This window comes from Kogia breviceps, chromosome 1, assembly GCF_026419965.1.
Source record: "Kogia breviceps isolate mKogBre1 chromosome 1, mKogBre1 haplotype 1, whole genome shotgun sequence".
In the NCBI taxonomy this organism is placed as follows: Eukaryota; Metazoa; Chordata; class Mammalia; order Artiodactyla; family Physeteridae; genus Kogia; species Kogia breviceps.
This window is the reverse complement of record NC_081310.1, coordinates 42,655,976-42,678,919: the sequence shown is the minus strand read 5'-3', so window position 1 is coordinate 42,678,919 and position 22,944 is coordinate 42,655,976. Positions and strand designations below refer to the sequence as shown.

At 36.1% G+C, this 22,944-nt stretch overlaps 1 protein-coding gene across 6 annotated transcripts in view; it reads right to left on the bottom strand.

Annotated features, from left to right (window-relative positions):
• The window catches only part of ACBD6 (acyl-CoA binding domain containing 6), a 247,840-nt gene that overhangs the window by 136,432 nt on the left and 88,464 nt on the right, over window positions 1–22,944 (bottom strand). For 5 of the 6 annotated variants that reach the window (XM_059056566.2, XM_067030839.1, XM_067030831.1 and 2 more), the window contains exons 5-6: window positions 22,199–22,304; window positions 6,711–6,800 (exon numbers count right to left, since the gene is read on the bottom strand). In XM_059056566.2, coding sequence (XP_058912549.1) covers window positions 6,711–6,800; window positions 22,199–22,304 — 196 coding nt within the window. The remainder of the gene's footprint in view (window positions 1–6,710; window positions 6,801–22,198; window positions 22,305–22,944) is intronic. The other variant, XM_059056599.2, reaches the window with a different exon arrangement.

Genomic DNA, 22,944 nt, shown 5'->3' with positions numbered 1-22,944 from the left:
TGAAGCAACTGACAAAGGATTAATCTCCAAAATTTATAAGCAACTCATGCAGCTCAATAACAAAAAAACAAACAACCCAATCCAAAAATGGGCAGAAGACCTAAATAGACATTTCTCCAAAGAAGATATACAGATTGCTAACAAACACATGAAAGAATGCTCAACATCATTAATCATTAGAGAAATGCAAATCAAAACTACAATGAGATATCATCTCACATCGGTCAGATTGGCCATCATCAAAAACTCTAGAAACAATAAAATGCTGGAGAGGGTGTGGAGAAAAGGGAACCCTCTTGCACTGCTGGTGGGAATGTAAATTGATACAGCCGCTATGGAGAACAGTATGGAGGTTCCTTAAAAAACTACAAATAGAACTACCATACGACCCAGCAATCCCACTACTGGGCATATACCCTGAGAAAACCATAATTCAGAAAGACTCATGTACCAAGATGTTCATTGCAGCTCTATTTACAATAGCCAGGACATGGAAGCAACCTAAGTGTCCATCAACAGATGAATGGATAAAGAAGATGTGGCACATATATACAATGGAATATTACTCAGCCGTAAAAGGAAATGAAACTGAGTTATTTATAATGAGGTGGATGGACCTGGAGTGTGTCATACAGAGTGAAATAAGTCAGAAGGAGAAAAACAAATACCGTACGCTAACACATATATATGGAATCTAAGGGGAAAAAAAAGTCATGAAGAGATTAGTGGTAGGACGGGAATAAAACACAGACTTACTAGAGCATGGACTTAAGGATATGGGGAGGGGGAAGGGTGGGCTGTGACGAAGTGAGAGAGTGGCAGGGACATATATACACTATCAAATGTAAATTAGATAGCTAGTGGGAAGCTGCCGCATAGCACAGGGAGATCACCTCTGTGCTTTGTGACCACCTAGAGGGGTGGGATAGGGAGGGTGGGAGAGAGGGTGATGCAAGAGGGAAGAGATATGTGAACATATGTATATGTATAACTGATTCACTTTGTTGTAAAGGAAAAACTAACACACTATTGTAAAACAATTATACTCCAATAAAGATGTTTAAAAAATAAAAAAAATAAAAAAATAAAAAAATAAAAAGGTTCTGAAGAACCTAGGGGCAGGACAGGAATAAAAATGCAGATGTAGAAAATAGACTTGAGGGCTTCCCTGGTGACGCAGTGGTTGAGAGTCCACCTGCTGATCCAGGGGATACGGGTTTGCACCCCGGTCTGGGAAGATCCCGCATGACGTGGAGCGGCTGGGCCCGTGAGCCATGGCCACTGAACCTGCGCGCCCGGAGCCTGTGCTCCGCAACGGGAGAGGCCACAACAGTGAGAGGCCCGTGTACCAGAAATTTTTTTTAAAAAGAGAAAATGGCCTAGAGGACACGGGGAGGGGAAGGATAAGCCGGGACAAAGTGAGAGAGTGGCACTGACATATATACACTATGAAATGTAAAATAGATAGCTAGTGGGAAGCAGCCACATAGCACAGGGAGATCAGGTTGGTGCTTTGTGACCATCTAGAGGGGTGAGATAGGGAAGGGATATGGGGATATATGTATACATATAGCTGACTCACTTTGTTATACAGCAGAAACTAACACAACAATGTAAAGCAATTACACTTCTATAAAGATGTTCAAAAAAAAAAAGGAGGCCAACAGGTGAGCAGCATGCAGAACCAGTGGAACTCAGCATACCATAAGCTAGGAGTGCGCTGAGAAATAAGTTGAAAGGTAAGCAAGGTCCAGATCATGAAGGGTTTTACAGGGCAAATTAAATTTAGATTTTATCTTAGAATAAGAAAAGTAAAGAAGAGAACATTTGAAAATTAGAATTTTATTCTTTTTTTCCCCCTAATTTATTTATTTTATTTATTTATTTTTGGCTGTGTTGGGTCTTGTTGCAGTGTGCGGACTTCTCATTGCAGTGGCTTCTCTAGTTGCAGAGCACGGGCTCTAGGTGCACGAGCTTCAGTAGTTGTGGCTCACAGGCTCTAGAGCACAGCCTCAGTAGTTGTGGTGCAAGGGCTCAGTTGCTCCGTGGCATGTGGGAACTTCCCGGACCAGAGCTCGAACCCGTGTCCCCTGCATTGGCAGGCGGATTCTCAACCTCTGCGCCACCAGGGAAGCCCCTGAAAATTAGCATTTTAGAAAGACTCGCCAGATGAAAAGTGGGAAATGTATCAAAGGACGTCAAGATTAGAAGCAGGGATATAGTTGAGAGCTGCTGAAATAATTTAATAAGCTTACACTAGTGTGCTGGCAATGCTGAAATAGAGAAGTGGATAGATTTGAGGTACACTTAGCAGGCAGAACCTATAGGACACTTCAGTGGGTGTGAAAATGAGAGAAGAATCAAGGATGAGTCCTGGAGCACTGGGTGGATGCTGATGCCAATTATGGGGGGTGGGGGAGGGACAGTGGCTGTTGAGAGATGGTAAGTTCAGCGTTAAACACTGTGCATTTGAAGTGTCTGAGGGGTGTCCAAGAAATATATGTTGCTGCAGCTACTGGCTGAGAGACAGATTGGAGATAAAGAGGTCTTCTATTTTTGTCTGTGAAATAAGGGAAAATGTGAGAATAAGAAAGACCATAAGACTTGCCAGTAAAAATTAAAGATGAATACCATGATTTATGATAATATCCGGGCTGAGTAATTTTTTTTTCTAGCTTTGCCCAGACCCAGAGTGTAGATGTATAGAAGGCAGGCAACTGTAATCAGAATTAGCATTTTGCCAGGTGGCTACCACAGCTGAAAAACAGGGAATGGGAATGAAGATGAGGATAATTGCATGAGTGGACAAAATGAACTAAAATGGGAGAAGGTAGATCAGTCAAGGGACTCAGGATTTCCATAAAGTCAAATAAGAGATTTAGAGTGAAATGAATTGGGAGTATAATTAGAACTGAAAATTTCAGACTTGATGAAAAGTTTAGGGTGAGCCCAGGAGGCCGAGGGGGCTAAAGTGGAATGGATGTATATGCCAACAAATATTATGTAAAGGAAAAGCATTTTATATCTATCTTTAGTATAATTTATACTAAATTAAAAAGCAAACTCCTAATAAGACAAGGATGCCCACTTTTACTACTCTTATTCAACGTAGTACTAGAAGGTCTAGTCAGAGCAGTTAGGCAAGAAAATGAAATAAAAGGCATCCAAGTTGGAAAGGAAGAAGTAAAATTATCTCTGTTCATAGACAACATATCTTATATGTAGAAAACCCTTAAGATTCCACAAAAAGCTGTTAGAACTAATAAGTGAATTCAGCAAAGTTGCAGGATAAAAAATCAACACACAAAAATCACTTGCATTTCTAAACACTAAGAATGAATAATCAAAAAAAGAAATTTAGAAAATAGTTTCATTTACAATAGTGTCAAAAAAGAATAAAATACTCAGGAATAAACTAAACCAAGGAGGCAAACGTACTGTACACTGAAAATTATAAAACAATGCTGAAAGAAATTAGAGACACAAAGAAAGGCCATTCCATGGATTGGAAGATTTACCATTGTTAAGATGACAGTACAGGTATCTCTTGCTTTTCAGAAGTCTGCTTTATGCCACTTCACTTTTACTAAAGACCTACATTAGTACCTGTTTTTGCCAACTGAAAGAAATCTGAAGACGATTTTTGCTTTTTACAAAAAAAGGCAAAAAGCAAAACCAGCGCTCACCCTTTGTTTTGCAGCTGGCTATTGTAGAGGTAGCGCGCGCCCTGAGCACCAAGAGCGGCACCACCTAGCTCCTTCTCCAGGAACTACACTGTGCATCTCAGCACGAAGCAACCATAACTTTTAACTGTGTGAGCATCTGTGCTTTATCTCAGTTTACTCTGTGCATTCATTAGCAAGATGTGTCCAAAGGTAATTGCTTCTTTGCTTTACATCATTTTGGCTTACAAAAGGTTTCGTAGGAATGCTTTACTTTCAGAGAGCAGGGGAAACCTGTACTCCCCAAATCGATCTATAGATTCAATGCAACCTCCATCAAAACCCCAATGACTTTATCATAGAAATAGAAAAATCCATCCTAAAATTCATATGGAAACTTAAGGGACCCAGAATAGCCAAAACAATCTTGAAAAAGAAAAACAAGTTGTAAGTCTCACACTTCCTGATTTCAAAAATTACTACAAAGCTACAGTAATCAAACCAGTGTAGTAGTGGCATAAAGACAGACATATAGACCAATGGAACAGAACAGAGATCCCAAACTCTTGCATATATGGTCAAGTGACTTTTGACAAGGGGTGTCAGGACCATTCAGTGAATAAAGGACAGCCTTTCAACAAATGGCGCTGGGAAAACTGAATATCCACATGCAAAAAAATGAAGCTGGACCCTTACGTTACCTTTTACTAAAAATGGGTCAAAAAAAAAGCTAAAATTATAAAGCTCTTAAAGAAAACCTGGGAAAAAGCTTCATGGCATGGCATTTTGCAATGATTTCTTGGATATGACACCAAAAACAAAGGCAACAAAAGGAAAAATACATAAGTTGAACTTCATCAAAATTTTAAACTATTGTGCATCAAAGGACACTATTATCAGCAGAGTGAAAGAAAACCCAAAGAATGGGAGAAAATATTTGTAAATCGTGCATCTGATAAGGGGTTGATATCCAGACTATACAAAGACTTCTTACAGCTTAACAACAAAAAAACCCCCAAACAACCCAGTTAAAGAATGGGCAAAGGACATGAATAGACATTTCTCCAAAGAAGATATACAAATGGCCAAAATTGATTGTTCAACATTAATAATTTCAACATCACTAATCATTATGGAAGTGAAATTAAAGCCACAATGAGATACCACTTCACACCCACCAGATGGCTAATATCAGAAATACAGAAAATAACAAGTGTTGGTAAGGATTTGGAGAAACCGGAACAATTGTGCATTGTTGATGGGAAGGTAGAATGGTGCAGCCACTGTGGAAATGGTATGGTGGTTTTTCAAAACATTAAACAAAGAATTACCATATGATCCAGCAATTCCACTTCTGGGTATATACTCAAAAGAAGTGAAAGCAAGGACTCAAACAGACATTTGTTACCCATATTCATATAAGTATTAATCACAACAGCCAAAAGATGAACGTCACCTAAGTGTCTGTAGATGGATATCTGGATAAACAAAAGATGGTATATACATACAATGCAGCATTATTTAGTTTTAAAAAGGAAAGAAATTCTGACACATGCTACATCAGGGACAAACCTTGAAGACATTATGCTAAGCAAAATAAGCCAGTCAAAAAAGGACAAATATTGTATGATTCTACTTATATGAGGTATCTAGAGTAGTCAAATTCATGAAGAGAGAAAGTAGAATGGTGGCTGCCAGGGGCTGTGGGGGTGGGGTGGGGAATGGGGAGCTGGTTATGAGTACAGAGTTTCAACTGTAGAAGATGAAAAGGTTCTAGAGATGAATGGTGGTGATGGTTGAACACTGTAAAAGTAGTTAATGCCACAGAACTGTACACTTAAAATGGTTAAAGTGTTAAATTTTATGTCACAGTCAAAAAAAAAAAAAAAAAGAGAAAAAGAAAGAAAGAAAACCTTGGGGTAAATCTTAATGACCTTGGATTTGGCAAAGGTTTCTTAGGTATGATGCCAAAAGCACAACCAACAAAAGGAAATAGATACACTGGACTTCATCAAAATTAAACACTTTACATGCACCAAAAGACACTATTAAGAAAGCGAAAAGACAGCCCACGAAAAGGGAGAAGATATCTGCAAATCATACATCTGATAATGGTCTAATGTCCAGAATATATATAAAGAATTTTTAGATCTTAAATATAAAAGACAACTCAGTTTAAAAAGGGGTGAAACACTTAAATAGATATTTTTCCAAAGAAGACATATAAACTGTCAACAAGTACATGAAAAGATACTCAACATCATTAGTCATTAGGGAAATGCAAATCAAATCCATACCATGATGAGATATCACTTCATGCCCACTAGAATGGCTAATGAACAGAAAAATAATGTGTATTGGTGAAGAAGTGGAAAAATTGGAACGCTCATGAATTGCTGGTGGGAATGTAAAATGGTGTAGCTCCTGTGGAAAAGTTTGGAGGTTCCTCAAAAAGTTAAACATCAAATTACCATATAACTTAAATTCTCCTCCTAGGTACAGAACCAGAAGAACTGAAAACAAGTGTTTAAACAAAAACACATACACAAATTGTTCACCGCAATTATTCACAACTGCCAAAGGGTGGAAACAACCCAACTGCTCATCAACTGATGAATTGATAAAATGTGGTCTATCCATACAACGGAATATTATTTAGTCACAAAAAGGAATGAAGTACTGTTACATGTTACAACATGGATAATCCTTGAAAATATGCCAAGTGAAAGAAGCCAGAAACAAAGGCCACATATTTTATGACTCCACTTATATGAAATATCTAGAAGAGGCAAATCCACTAACAAAGCAGATTAGTTGTTGCTAAGGTCTGGAGTGAGGGGGAAATAGGGAGTGACCGCTTAATGGGTACAAAGCATACTTCCGGGGTGATGAAAATGCTGCAGGACAAGACAGTAGTGATGGTTGCACATTGTTAAATGTATTAATGCCACTAGACCGTACACTTTAAAACTGTTAATATGGTAAATTTTATTTTATGTGGATTTTACCCTGATTTTTTTAAAAAAGCTCCCTTTTCATCACTCTTACCTGACAGTTAATATCAGCCCTATGCTGTAGCAGGACTGTGACTAGTTCCTTATGTCCTCGATCACAAGCCCAATGGAGTAGAGCTCTGCCCTAAAAACACAGAAAAAGATAAATGAATTTGTTAATCCAGTTGTGGGACCATATAAAAGATAAAAGGTCTGAAGAAAGACAGAGTAATATGCAAAAAAAATCATTCTAAGAATGATTGATATAAAATGTTCTATGGGAAAAGCAGCAGACTGGAAATCAATAGAAGATCCTGAGTTCTACTTCTGGAATCTGTTCTGTACTAGCCCAGGGACTTTCTTCAGCCTGAACAGTTTCCTCACCCACAGAGTGGGGGTAACACTAACAACAATAATACCAATAACATTTGTTGAATGAATGAGTTACAAAATAATGCTTTGTAAATTTTAAAGTACTCTATAAAGGTAAGAGATAGTTTTAAATTATGTCCACTTCTAGTGAAAAAAATCCTATGGATAAAAAAAAAAATGAGTACTTAAATCTAGGTAGAGATCATAATCTAAATGCAGTTTATCTAAATTTACTCAAGTTTATTCCTTAAAATGTAAGAAAATTTAATCACTTTGAAACTAAGCATTTCCCCTTCCTATCCCAAATTTACACCCTGAAATATGCCCAAAACATTAGTAAAGTCTGCTAGTGTTTATCTTCAAATGTTGACTGTGAAAGCCACTTGTAAAACAGAATAGATATTAACTGTCAGGAGACAAAAGTACTAAATATGAAACATTAATTTTAACTGTTGTCTACCAAGGATGAACAGTTACTCTCAATGTGTTAATTCTTTTCTCCACTGTCAGAAATCTTGGTTTAGTTAATGAAAGGAGCCTACTCGGTCCAAAGAATAAACAAAACCCCCAAAGCTAAGGGCTTTTTCTGAAAAAATGAGTGATGTATGGCTTAACAATACTTTTTTCAGGGTGGTAGTGATGTCATTTTTTAAAGAATGGAATGTTTTTCCAAATTAAGTTGAAATCCCTGCTTTATGTCATTTTAGAAAAGATTTAAGCAGATATAAGCTGGGACAAAGATGACTTTAAAGTAAAAAGCACCTTTCAAGAAAGCTTTTCTAAACTCACACACTTCACCTTTCAGACTCTCTTCACATACCTATTAGTTCACCTAATTAAACCAGGAACTATTCTTGAAACAAACAAACAAAAAAAGTAAGACAACTTCTTTCATTTGCTCAATTTATTTTTACTTACCTGTGAATATCTGTTTTGCAATAGGTTTACACAAAATCCAAAGAGGAAGGGAAGCAGAAAATTTTAAAACATGGGCAAATCATTCACAGTTTATTGTAACAGCAAAACTACTTTGCTCAGAGCCCACTAAAAATTTTTTTAAATGGAGACAATTCTAAAAGCCAAGTAAAAATGTATTGTGGAGTAGAGAGAATAGAGTTGCCTGTGTTAAATGTTCTCCAGCTCTAATGTGTACTGATTTAGTGTTAACAGAGCACTAATTTCAAAACCCTCCATACGAATAAACAGATATTCTAATTACTTTCAGAATACAAATGTATACAATATTTTATAGTTCAGTGCAATTGTTTCACAGCTTTTACATTAAAATAATCAGATAAAATGTCAAAGTCTGTATCATTCTTAGTTCTAATTTTAACTGTACATTTTATGGCTATTAAGTTAAATTATTAACCAGAATTACTACATAGTTAAAATGATGTCTGATAGACTTACACAGGGCACCTACCAGAAGTACCTAATAGTTAAGTAAGAAAACATAATATTAATATATCTAGTATTTTTACTACAAGATAATTTCTATTTCTCAACCAGATTCCTGATTTCTCCTTAGGTTTAACCCAATAGGATTACATCGACTAATGCTAAATTATAAATCCTTAGCTGTTTTGGTGGAAAAGCAGACAAGCAACGCATTTTACTGTTAATGGGGAGTTATATTTTAAATTTCCCATATGTGGTGCCAAAAACTTACTTTAGAGGAAACACCTATGACTGGACCTCAGTAGTGATTTTCACTTTGGTTGTATTTTTTAGAAGGGTGGCACTTGTATAGCAATGTTTTAAGGAGGATGATGTGCTCTCAGACATTTACACCATGCTTTTTAACAGGTTTTCTGACCTGCAATGTAATTAATTTTTGTAACACATTATTTTAATGGTACACTAATTAACCTTGAATTAGAATGAATTCTCTGACAATGACTTTCTGCAGAAGTGCTGAAGATAGCTACATTAAGACCACCTAATGATTAATATTTTTATGCAGCATTAAGAAGTTCATAAACAAGAGCAGGATTAAACATACTTGTAAATAAGCATAGATAAAATAAATCAGGCTTTGGAATTTTTGCCTTCAAATATCCTGCATTTAAAAGAACAAAGATCAGCACAACCAGGTATCTGAATGTGATAACTCTTTACTTCTTCAAATTGTAGAGTCCCTGTAAACATACTCTAATTTAAGATTATTAGTTCAAGTAATAAATAACCAGTAATTTGCAGAGATACTATCCTCATAACCCCTAATGATAAAATCAGTAAATAAACACCTGTGGTTTCTTTCCTTTTTCTTTGTTAACCATAAACATATATGGACCAATATAACGCAATTATTAAATTTATTAAATTAGTTTAGATACAGGATTCCGTAATTTCTCTTCCAGAAGGAAAACCATCAATTAGGTGCACATTAAATTTACATTTGCTTAAAGATTTTATACAAACTTATGAGATATTTTACCTATTTTTAGATATAACTGTTTTATCTTCTATGAATGATACAATCTCTTACAAATTTTCAAGTTAAATTTATTTTTACTGTTACCACAAAAGCTGACAATTGTTTGTTTGCTTCTAGTTTTAATAACTTCTGAAAGAATATCGCAGAACTATTTGAGACATTTGTGGGGAAAGCCATTATTAAAAGGAATCTTTGTTAGGCCAGCAGAAGACCAGAAGCACTGTCTGGAGAGCTCTGGATAAATTCTGGAATTCAAATACAGTAAAACACAGCAGGAAGAAAGAGTTCCCATCTGTTAACCAAGGTTGCAAATACCGTCTTACCTCAGACAGATGAATAACTCTAAAGTGCTTGGAAAGTGCAGGGTGGCAGCTAACCTATTAAGTGGTTATTACTTTCATACCTTCTGGAAAATACAGAGTGAGTCTTAATATTTTATATGCTTCTTTGATATCCTTGGTTACTTGTTCTTAAACCATGTAGAATTTTTTTAAATTAGATTTTTTCCTGGATATCACAAATTAAATGAAAAGAGATGGTATTATAAAATGACTCGATGTTCTTAGGGTATTTTGAGAACAGATACAAACAAAGCATGTACACCACCATACATACAGTAGACAAAAACATGGCAAAGTTGGTATGTTTAAATTTGTTAAGAGTTGCCATTCTATCAAAGATGGTATGGTATAGTAAGTACTGTCTAATTACTAAGTGAAATACTGCAAATAGGTTGACTTGAATTTCTCTCTCCAAAAAAATTGGGTTTCAATTTACAATTGATTGACGTCAGCTACCAATAACCTGTAGTGTCTCTGCCTCCTCTCTCCTAACCCTATCTTCTACCCTTTGCTGCTGCCAGTGTAGCAGCTGGCTACAGTGAGAACTCCCCCACCTGCAACCACCAGAAACTACACAAAGCCTCCTACTTCCACCCACCTCTCATTAGTGAACCAACAATGTTCTTTCAAGAACTCAGACAGCAGTAGGATTGGGTGGCAGTTTATGATCTCAAGATGTGGCTAGCATGGAAGCTAACACACATTTAAAATAAGTGAATAACTTGATCTCCTTCACTGGCTAAGATCTAAGGTAAAAGGAAACGGTATTGCTGAGTTATCAGGGAATTCAGAAGGATTTTAAATACACTACTTTAGAAACTCCCTTTATAAGCATTTACTAAGCCATAATGTTAGTAACTAAAGGGTTAAGGAGTAAGCAAGGGAGATATTACTTCATCCTGTATAAAATAATAAGTAATCCAGTGATAATAATAAGGTAGCCAGGTGTCCATCAGAAGATAATGGATAAATACACTATTATGTATTCATATTCATACAATGGAATATTAGTCAGCAATATAAAGGAAGGAAATACTGATCTATATGACAATATCAATGAACTTCAAAAACACTATGCTAGGGCTTCCTTGGTGCCGCAGTGGTTGAGAATCCGCCTGCCGATGCAGGAGACACGGGTTCGTGCCCTGGTCCGGGAGGATCCCACGTGCCGCGGAGCAACTAAGCCCGTGAGCCATGGCCGCTGGGCCTGCGCGTCCGGAGCCTGTGCTCCGCAACGGGAGAGGCCGCAGCAGTGAGAGGCCCGCATACCGCAAAAAAAAAAAAAAAAAAAAAAAAAAAAAAAAAAAAAAAAAAAAAAAAAAAAAAAACCACTATGCTAAATGAAAGAAGCCTTACACAAAAAAGTACATATTATGATTCCATCTATATAAAGTTCTAGAACAGGCAAAACCAATCTATGGTAGAAGAATTATCAGAGCAGTGGTTACCTTTGTACGATTAGGAGAAAGAACCACCTGGGATGGGGCATGAGGGAATTTTCTGGGGTGACAGTAACATTCTATATCTTGACAGGAGTTTCCGTTACACAGGTATGTGCATTTGTCAAAATTAACTGAATGTGCACTTCAGATTTGTGCATTTCATTGTATATATACATGTTACCTTAAAAGAAGAACCAAACTAATACTGAACTCGAGTTAATGATATGTATGCTGAAGCATTCAGAAGAAAATTTATTGTCTATAAAATACTCTGAAATGCATCAAAAACATAGATCAATTGATAGATGGATAGAGAAACAGCTAGATATTGATAAAGCAAACATAGTAAAATAACTAGTGGTAGAATCTAGTGGTAGGGATATAGATGTTCACTGTAAAATTCTTTCAACTTTCCTGTATGTTTACAAATTTTCATAATAAAGCGTTGGAAAAAAAACAAACAAAAATTTGCACACCCACATTCACAGCCGCATTATTCACAATAGCCAAAATATGAAAGCAACCCAACTATCCACAGATGGATATTTAGATAAACAAAATGCAGTATATACATACAAATATCATTCATTTTTAAAAAGGAAGGAAACTTTGACATGTTATAACATGGACGAACCTTGAAGACATTATGCTAACTGAAATAAGCCAGTCTCAAGAGAGCTTACGTATGATTGTATGATTCCATTTACACGAAGTACCTAGAGTAGTCAGATTCATAGACACAGAAAGTAGAATGGTGGCTGCCAGGGGCTGTGGGAAGGGGAGGAATGAGGAGTTAGTATTTAATAGGTCCAGAATTTCAGTTGGGGAAGATGCAAAAGTTCTGGAGATAAACAGTGGTGATGGTTAAACAATGTAAAAGTACTTAATGACACAGAACTGTACACTTGAAAATGGTTAAATCTGTGAATTTTGTTAGGTGTATTTTACCATGATAAAAAAAATTTTTAAAAAGTATGCTGCCACAGCTCGTAAGATTTAAATGACTTTCACTATTTTCTCATTTTGCATTAGAGTTTCTGGTGTAAAGTATTACCACAGGCTTGGTTTTTAAATGGTGCTGCCTGTGTTAATACAAATGAACATAATTTGACAGTTTAGAATGCATTTCTCAATTATTAGTGTGAATAAACAAAGTTCCTTCAAATTAATATGTTAATCAACTACATAACCAAACTAACATATACTCAAGTGTAGAAAGTTATTTAAGAGGATGCATTTTTTTCCTTCCTTTCTTAAATAGAAGCATAAAGAGCCTTAGTACACTGACTCTGCCTCTTAAACCTTTTGTTCTTTGTTAGGTTAGTACTGTCAGTTTTGTCAGATTTTGCAGCAGTTTCTCAAGCCAAAAGCATGTAAACGGTATTCTGACATGAGCCACAAATTTAAAACAAAGCAAGTACAGAAAGGAATGGAGTCAAGAGAAAGGTGATCTTCTTCAAAGTATTTGAAAGAATCAATAAACATATGGAAAATGGTATAAAATTAGACCGTCAAAAGGACAGAAAGAACTAAAGAAGTAGCTCAATAAAAGAGGAATTTTTGAGCGTATTAGACAAAAATCTATGGAAAAACCAATGAATTGTATGAATGCTTCTGGGGGGAGTGACGATAGCTACACTGGAATAATGTCATCTAATTCATTCAAATATTAATATATTGCTACATTTGTTCTCAAATTTAAATTAATGTAAAAGTTTAAAATACTATGTAAGGGACTTCCCTGGTGGCGCAGTGGTTAAGAATCCGCCTGCCAATTCAGGGGACATGAGTTCGAGCCCTGGTCTGGGAAGATCCCACATGCCACGGAGCTTCTAAGCCCATGCACCACAACTACTGAGCCTGCGCTCTAGAGCCCGTGCGCCACAACTACTGAAGCCAACGCACCTAGAACCCGTGCTCCGCAACAAGAGAAGACACTGCAATGAGAAGTTCGCCCACCGCAACAAAGACCCAACACAGTCAAAAATAAATTAATTAGAAATAAATAAAATATTATTTAAATATCACTAAGAAGCATGTATTCAGTGTCTACTGTATATGTCACTGATCTGAGAAATAAACTGTGTGACAGGAATTGTGCAGACATAATATGTGCCTGATGATTGATAAGAAATATTCTGTTCATATATTAAGTATACTTTATAAATTATTTAAATCATCCAAGATATTTTCTTGGAAGAACTATAAATATGTGGCATGTGTGAAGAGTTATATTAACTGACTCAAAAAATAAAAATTGAAGCACCATTTTAAAAAATGTGTGTAAGCTTTTAGATCTTCTTTTCTCTTCATATTATCTACACCTCAATTTCCAAACATTTCTGCAAATGATTAAAAAATTTAATAAAAGCTGTAATTTAAATAAAAAATAAGTACACAGAATACCATGATGCTATAAACTTGTAACCTATAGCGTCTTGAATAGTAAGTATAACTACAAAACTTTTTTCTATTACTTGAAATATAGACAGCGTCCTAATTACTGTTATCAGTAGGAAACACCACGTAATTTTCTCAAATTAGAAATATATGCCTTACTATAATTGTAGCAATTACAACTTAAATAAAAGATACACACCAGGAACTATACTTGTGCATAATAAAATAACTTCATTATAGAATAGGAATATTTTATTTAAAAGGCATTTTATATATATATATGTTCATGTGCTATGATAGCTATAGATTCAAATCTAAGCATTTTAGGCAATAATTATGTTTATTTCAATATGTGGAAGTGCAAATGTGGCTTATCATTTTATGACTATAATTAAATTTCTCTATGTGCTCACAAAAAATTTTAAGTACAATAAATGTTAATTTTTAATCATCTCAGGGAAAGACTGAAATTGGGCTGAATCTGCTGAATGAACATTTTAAATAAAGTCGTATACCATTCCAAAGAATCTTAGGCAATCAGTAGTGAAATAACTCAAGCTCAAATATTAGACAAACACCTAGAAGACCTGGATGTCCTTTCAAAACTGTAATTGTTACCCAACTTATTATAGTAGGGAAATGTCTTTTTTCTGATAAAGGGGTTAAAAGTATTCAGCTAGCAACTTAACTGTGAGATTATATACTTTTAATCCATCATCAAAGCTTGCAAACTTGTTTTATTTGCTAGAGCTTTAAGTGTCATGAAGCAGTACCCTTTATTTTATTTAGGATGTTAAGTTTGATTCTAATTTTAAGCTCCCACCTCCCTCACGTTCTTAAATTAATTCATACAAATCCCTGATTAATAATAAAAGGACTTGCCATCAGTATTTAAAGCCCAGCCTGAGTTGTCATGGCTGAAAGGGCAGAAATCTGCTTGGAGCAATGAGAGAACCCAACTGAATTCTGGGCGTCTCAGTCTATGAATGTGTAAGCACTTCATCTGTTCATGGAAACACAGTTCTGGCAGACTTGGGGGAAAGGTAGCTGCATGGGTAACAAACTGGAAGACCTGGGAAACCGTACTTTATCAAGGTCACTAAATGACAGAAGCAAGATATTTTACAAGTGTTACTTTTATTTTCACAAAAAAAAATGGTGTTGTTTAGTGTAAACTATTTGAGTTCTAGACATTTATTTTACTCCTACCATTGTTGCCCAATGATCCTTGCAGAGGTCACAGGTAGATTTGACTATTTTATAAAAAGAAATTGTTGCAAATCAGAGCAAAACAGTAGCAGGGTCGACTGGAAATTGATTATCCTTCTTAAATCCAGTGGTGAAAAGAACACTCTCTCAGACCTGCATTTCCACTTAGCAGTTGTATGTATTTGAACAAGTAATGTGTACATCTCTGAAATAGTTCCTGTCTGTGAAATAAGGATAACATCTACCTTACAGGGCTGTTGTGAAGACAACACAGTAATAAATGAAAGTACCTTACAGAGTTGTAAATATGTGGAAAGTACTCTGTAAACTATAACCCACACTGTATAAAACAGTATTATTTGAAAGATGGAGAATTCTAACAGGGATAAAATAGTACATACACAATCATTTACAGTGAAAAAGTGACCTTGAAAAGTTAAGTGGGCTTTTCGTTTCCATTTCCATATATAAGGAACTAGGAAGTTGCCACTCCACAAACAAAAAGCTGAAGAGACTGAAAAATCAACAATTCTTAGATCCATAAGAAAGGGAAAGACACAGGGCAAACCACTGCCCCTGAGACTAGAGAGACAGATAGGCGAACTCGACATCCTGGAGCAGAGCCTCGAAACCACCCGGGGAACCAGAGCCACGTAGGAAAATCTGACTGTAATTAATGAATTGCTGGAGGCACAGTGCAGACAACTCTGAAGGTTAAAAACTCCAAGGGCATCTACTCAACCCCTCTATCCCCACCCCCTCAATAGTGTGAGATTTACTTCTAGGAGCATGAGGAGGTTCCCACAATGTCAGAGAAACATCCCCTCATGCTTCTGGCAGGGGGAGGGGAAATTAACCATTCTGAAATATGCCAAAGCACTCTGTTGTTCTCAAAACCACCTGCCTTCAGGGGAAACTAGTTAACCAGCACCTAACCTGTTGGGGTATTATCAGAGCCTAACTGACCTGGGGGAAGGGAAATACCCAACTCCAGTCCACTCCAGCCATTCTGTCCCATCTAAAGGGGGAGGAAAAAAAAATGAGAAACATTTGTGAGATTCCCAGTCCAGAGGCATAGGTTCAGTACAAAACTGAGACCAAACCATAGGACCACAGAACACTTCCTCTCCCCAACACCTCACCACCACATTACTAAGGGCCTATTTACAGCAGTTCCTTTTATCTGGTATATCAAGTCCAGCTATCAGTAAAAATTACAAGACAAACCAAAAGGCAAAAAATCCACAATCTGAAGAAACAGAGTAAGCATCAGACTGAAATAGGGCAGAGATGTTGGAATTATCAGGTTGAGAATTTAAAACAGCTATGATTAATATGCCAAGGGCTCTAATGAATAAAGCAGGCACCATGCAAGAACAGACAGACAATGTAAGCAGAGAAATGGAAATCCTAATAACCAAAAAGAAATGATAGAGATAAAAAAAACCACTGTAACAGAAATTTTTTCAATGCCTGTTGGGGCTTCCCTGGTGGCTCAGTGGTTGAGAGTCTGTCTGCCTGCCGATGCAGGGGACACGGATTCGTGCCCCGGTCCGGGAGGATCCCGCGTGCCGTGGAGCGGCTGGGCCCGTGAGCCATAGCCACTGAGCCTGCGTGTCCGGAGCCTGTGCTCCGCAACGGGAGAGGCCACAACAGTGAGAGGCCCGGGTACCGCAAAAAAAAAAAAAAAAAAAAAAAAAAAAAAGCCTGTGATGGGCTTATTAGTATACCAGACATGACTGAAGAAAGAATCTCTGAGCTAGAAGATGTATCAACAGAATCCTCAAAAACTGAAAATTGAAGGGAACAAAGACTGGAAAAAAAAGAAAAGAAAACCCAGAACAGAATATCCAAAGGCTATGGGACAAATACAAAAGATACAATGTATGCATAATGGGGATACCAGAAGGAGAAGAAACAGAGAAAGGAACAGAAGAATACCTGAAACAATGACTGAATTTCCTCAAATTAATGCTAGACACCAAGCAAAATAAATGCTTCCTGATCCAGGAAGCTCAGAGAACACCAAGCAAAATAAATGCTTCTAAAACTACACTAGGCATATCATTTTCAAATTACAGAAAATCAAAGATAAAGAAAAATCCTGAAAGAAGCCAGAGGAAAAAAAAACATAATGCTTATAGAGAAACAAAGATAAGAATTACATCAGACTTCTCCTCAGAAACCATGCAAGTGAGAAGAGAGAGGAGTGACATATTTAAACTGTTTAGGAAATCACCCCTGCTAACCTAGAATTCTGTATCCTGAGAAATTATCCTCCAAAAGTGAAGGAGAAATAAAGACTTTCTCAAACAAATATTAAGGAAATCTGTTGCCAATACACCTCCCTTGCAAGAAATGTTAAAAGAAATTCTTTAGAGAGAAGGAAAATAATGTAGGTCAGCAACTGATCTACATAAAGAAGGAGCATCAAAGTAGGAATAGTGAAGGTACAATAAAAACTTTTATTTTTCTTACTCTTAACTGATCTAAGGTAACAGTTTGTTCAATAGCAATAATATATTTGGTTATACATGCTTATGTATCATATATATCTTATGTGTGTACTAATATACAAACATGCATATATAGTATGCATATATACATGCTTATGTATGCTTTTATGTAAATGAAATGAGTGACAGCAATGATACAAGGGATAGGAGGGAGGAATTAGTAATATTTTGTTTTTATAAGGCACTCACACTACCCATGATGGTATCATGTTATTTGAAAGTGGACTTAGATTAGCTATAAATGTATATTGCAAACTCTAGGACAACCACTATAAAAGGTCAAAAAAGCATAACTGATACGCTAAGAAAGGAAAGAAAATGGAATCATATTAAATGCTCAATTAAAACCACAAAGGCAGGAAAAGAGTGGAAGACAAAAACAGGAACAAAGAATAAGGGCAACATATAGAAAACAGTAATAAATATGGTAAATATTAATCCAACTACATCAGTAATCACTTTGAATGTCAATGGCCTAAGTGTACCAATTAAAAGACAGATTGTCAGAGTGGATCAAAAACACAACCCAACAATATGCTGTCTATAAGAAACCTACTTGTGGGCTTCCCTGAGGGCACAGTGGTTGAGAATCCGCCTGCAGATGCAGGGGACATGGGTTCGTGCCCCGGTCTGGGAAGATCCCACATGCCACAGAGTGGCTAGGCCCGTGATCCATGGCCGCTGAGCCTGCGCGTCTGGAGCCTGTGCTCTGCAATGGGAGAGGCCACAACAGTGAGAGGCCCATGTACAGCAAAAAAAAAAAAAAAAAAAAAAAAGAAAAAAGAAAAAAGAAACCTACTTGAAATATATAGGCACATATAGATTAGAAGTAAAGGACGGACAAAAAACTACCATGCTAATACACAATAGGAAAACAGGATTAGCTATCTTAATTTCAGTCAGAGCAAACTTCAAAGTAAGTAAAGTTATGAGGGATAAAGAAGGGTATTACATAATGATAAAGAGGTCAATTCTCCAAGAAGATGTAACAATTCTTAACATGTATGTACCTGACAAAAGAGCATCATTGGGCTTCCCTGGTGGCGCAGTGGTTGAGAATCCGCCTGCCGATGCAGGAGACACGGGTTCGTGCCCTGGTCCGGGAAGATCCCACATGCCGCGGAGCAACTAAGCCCGTGAGCCATGGCCGCTGGGCCTGTGTGTCCGGAGCCTGTGCTCCGCAACGGGAGAGGCCACAACAGTGAGAGGCCCGCATACCGCAAAAAAAAAAAAAAAAAAAAAAAAAAAAAAAAAAAGAGCATCATTCATGGATGGTAGGAATACAAGATGGCACAGCCATTTTGGAAGACAAATTGGTGGTTTCTTAGTAAACTAAACATACTCCTTACCATATCATCTACAAATTTTACTCCTTGTTATTTACCCAAAGGAACTGAAAACTTACGTCTACACAAAATGTGCCCAAGGATGTTTATAGCAGCTTTATTCATAACTGCCAAAACTCAGAGGCAACCAAGAAAAGTCCTCAGGAGGCAAATGGATAAATAAACTGTGGTACATCTAGACAATGGAATATTATTCAGTGCTGAAAGGAAATGAGCTCTCAAGCCATCAGAAGATATGGAGGAAACTCAAAGGCATATTATTAAGTGAAAGAAGCCAATCTGAAAAGACTACATATTGCGCAATTCCAACTATACAGCCTTCTGGAAAAGGCAAAACTATGGAGACAACCAAAAGATCAGTGGTTGCTAGGGGAGTGGGGGATATGAATATTCAGAGCACATCGGATTTTTAGGGCAGTGAAAAGAGTCTGTATGATACTGTAATGATGAATATTTCATTATACATTTGTCCAAATACATAGAATATACAACACCAAGAGGAACCCTAAAGTAAATTATGGACTTTGGATGATAATGATATGTCAATGTAGGTTCATCCTTGGTTTAAAAAATAAAAGTACCATGTTAATAATGTTGGGTCATATGGGAAATCTCTATACCTTCCTCTCAAATTTATTATAAAACCTAAAACTGCTCTGCTCTTAAAAAAAAATTAAGTCTTCCCCAAAAAAGTTGTGGTTTCTTCATTTCTTCATTATATCATCATCCTTCATTCATATTATTCACTAAGGATAATCAAGACAGCTAACATTTGAGTGCTTGGCATGTGTGTTTCAGGTACTGAGTGCCTTATATATAATACTCAAAACAATTCTGACACAGGTACTATTATTATTCCCATTTTATACATTAGGAAACTGAGACAGAATAAACTTGACAAAGGTCACATAGCTAGGAAGTGACAGTGCTAGCACTCAGACCCAGCTAGTCCAGCTCATCACCATTATACTATGCTGCTTCTGCTTATTCATTCATTCAATCATTCATTCACTCATAATACCTCAAATCTTTATTGAGCATATGGAATAAACCAAGAGCTCTGATAGAAACATTTTCAACAAGAAAGATCTCAAAACATTTACCCAGGAAGCTACTAAAGGAAATGCTCCTTCAAAACCAGGAAATAAATAAAAGAGGATGCTAGTGGAGGAGACACTCCATCAAAACAGAGAAGTAAACAATAAAAGATGAAGACCTGGGATCCAGAAAACAGAAAAATCCAGGAAAAAGGGGAAGAGAATTCCAAAGACAGTGGTAAAGCATAATCCCAGAATGACATCTATGTGAGAGGCCTAGAGAACAACCAGTCCAGTTTAGAGATGAAGAAGGAAGGAGGGTTCCAGAGGGATATTGCTAAAAAAAACCATGGGATTGATTACCTGATGTGCTTGACTGCACAGAGAAGACCTCTACTGGGCAATTTAAGGAAAGAATTGCAATAGGAACATAGGAGACCAAGAAAAAAAAAAAAAAGAGGCCATTATTAACCTTAAGAAAAACAAAATGTTGTACCATGGTACGTAGATTGCATTATTCATAATTATATAATTTATTCATTCCCTTTCCACCCTTGCCTTGCTTCCCTGTAATCAGAGAAGACTTCCTACTATAGTGACCTGGGGCTTGGCCTTGTGACTTGTTTTAGACAAAGGAATGTGAATAGATGTGACACATGCTACATCCAAGGAAAGCTTTAAATGTATTTGTGGGGTCTGGTTCTGTCTGCCTTTATTGTCTGCCCCATATAGGGTCTATCCATTGGGATTAGATCTCAGAATGAGAACACATATGAAATCAAGATGAACTGAGCACAAACAAGCCTAGTAGAAGCCAGCAGGGTCTCAACTGGTTCCAAGGCTTTTGAAATAGGAACAATAAATAAATATTGTTAGCCACTGAAATTTGGGGTTTCGTTTGTTTTGTTTTTGCTACAGCAAAAGCTGACTAATACACATAGTACAGTCCATAGCTCAGCAACAAACAATATTTAGTCATAATAAGTTGCATTATAATCATAATTGGCTATATTACATTATTAATTATAGTATAATTTGTAATAATAATAAAAACACTGATATAATAGAGATGCAATCAGAAAACTGACACTAAACATTGTGATAAAACTATGTTAAGAGGGTGGGGGGGGGCAATGAGTAAAAGAGCTAAATCCTAATATAACAGAAGAAAATCAATAAGGTTTAGACTTGGAAAATCAAGAAATACAAGTATATTATTTAGAATTATGTAGGTAAATTGCAAAAGAAACAACTAAAAGCACTGAAAGTTTTTGCCTCAAGGGAGCTAGAATCAAATGTGAGAAGGATGCAGATAAGGGAGTACATTTTTTGTTTTAAGACTTATAGTACTACTTGATTTCCTTTGAACTATCTACATGTATTAACTTCACAAAAATCTTAACTCATGAGCACAAACATTAAAAACAACAATAAAATCAAGGGAAGCCATCATGCCTGATTGACTAAAATAAAATGTATTCTGATCCTGAAAGGCAAAAAAAAAACCCAAGTGGGAATCAGAAGAGCTGGTGTTACTGTTTCACAATCTGGCTTCCACTTTTCTCTAGCGACATCTTTCTTGACTCCGTTCATTATTTATAGAACAAACTTTACTGTAGAATTACAGTCTTACATTTTCAGTTCCAGATGTCACTGAAAATATATTATAGGAAAGATGCTGCCTAAAAGTGAGATAATATTAAGGGCTAACCTGTATAGAGAGCCCTCAATTAATACAGAAGTTGATCATCTACTCTATGCATCAACTACGATCACTGCATGTCCTCTTCCTAACAATCGCCACCTTCTGGTCATTTTGATCATCTTCACTGCATTATCAAAGAATGAGAAAAATGATTCAAAGTGATTAGCAAATTTTGCTCCTTTTTAAACAACTATAATTCAGGGACAGTTTAAGCTCAATATGTGAACAGTTTTAATCACAACATAAATAAATTAATAAGTAATATATTTTACAAACTAATTTAGTATAGGATCCCTTAAAATAGGAGGCCTGCATTTAAATGACTGGATTTACCAAAATTTTGACAGTTTTCTAGAAATACAGTTACTGGGCAAAGGACAATATACTTATTTCAGGTATAATGATAAAAGATACTAAAGTTATTTATAAATATTTTAATATTACCTATAGATTTCACATAAATATGTTAATAGTCTCTCCCTTTAACATGAACAAATAATAAGTTATTTTCCTGATGCAAGTTTCAGCTAGTAACTTCTATAACGGACAGAAATATGATGGATACAGACACAGAAAGTATCTTAACTGGGTGACACCATCTCATTTAGATATTCTGATATACTCTTAACCATAATGTGGCTGAGTTGTAGTTCAGAGGCCTGATGTGTAGGAAAAAAGCACTGGGGCAGAACAACAAAGCATAAGAAAATAATTAACAGGGCATGTTTTTCATACCTCTTCATCTTTCATATTCACATCCACGTTTTTTGATTTGAAGACTTTGGTTATATGGTCAATGTTGTTTTCCCTGCAGTAATCAAATATGTTTTTGTCTTCTTCCCTAATTAGAGTAAAAAAAAAAAAAGAATAGTGTTTGTCTTACTAGGTAATACATAAAAGTTACATATTTTTAATACAATCTGTTTGCTGCAAACATTAATGGAATCTGTTTTCATAAAGAATTTTACATGAACAACAGTGGATTTTCAGTAAGACATAATACATCCAATCTCTGAAAAGACTAAAGTTCCTAGCAACTATAATAATAGAGAAGAGCTTCATCTGCTTTAACAAGTTACACTAGTACATTAATATAACATCTTGAGTAGATTTTCTCAATGCTCTTTTTCTCCCCAGTTACTTTTATACACTGACAGGCACATATATCCTCTGACTCAGAATTTTCAATTGTAGCACTGCAGTGAGAAGGTCATTTACTATTGCCTGTATAGAGGTAGCAAAAGATCAGGACATAGCTTACTACTTCTCTTACAGAATAACAGAATGATAAGTTGGTTGCTATCCAAGTTTTTAAGAAATTACACACACACACGAACATATATACACACACACCAAAGTAATTTTCTTAAGGGAAAGATAATTAGAGCATCACAAAATTCAGAAGTCCTTCACGAGATAATAAAAATAAAGACTGGGAAGCACAGTATGTACTCAGCACTATTCTAAGCATATCAATGTAC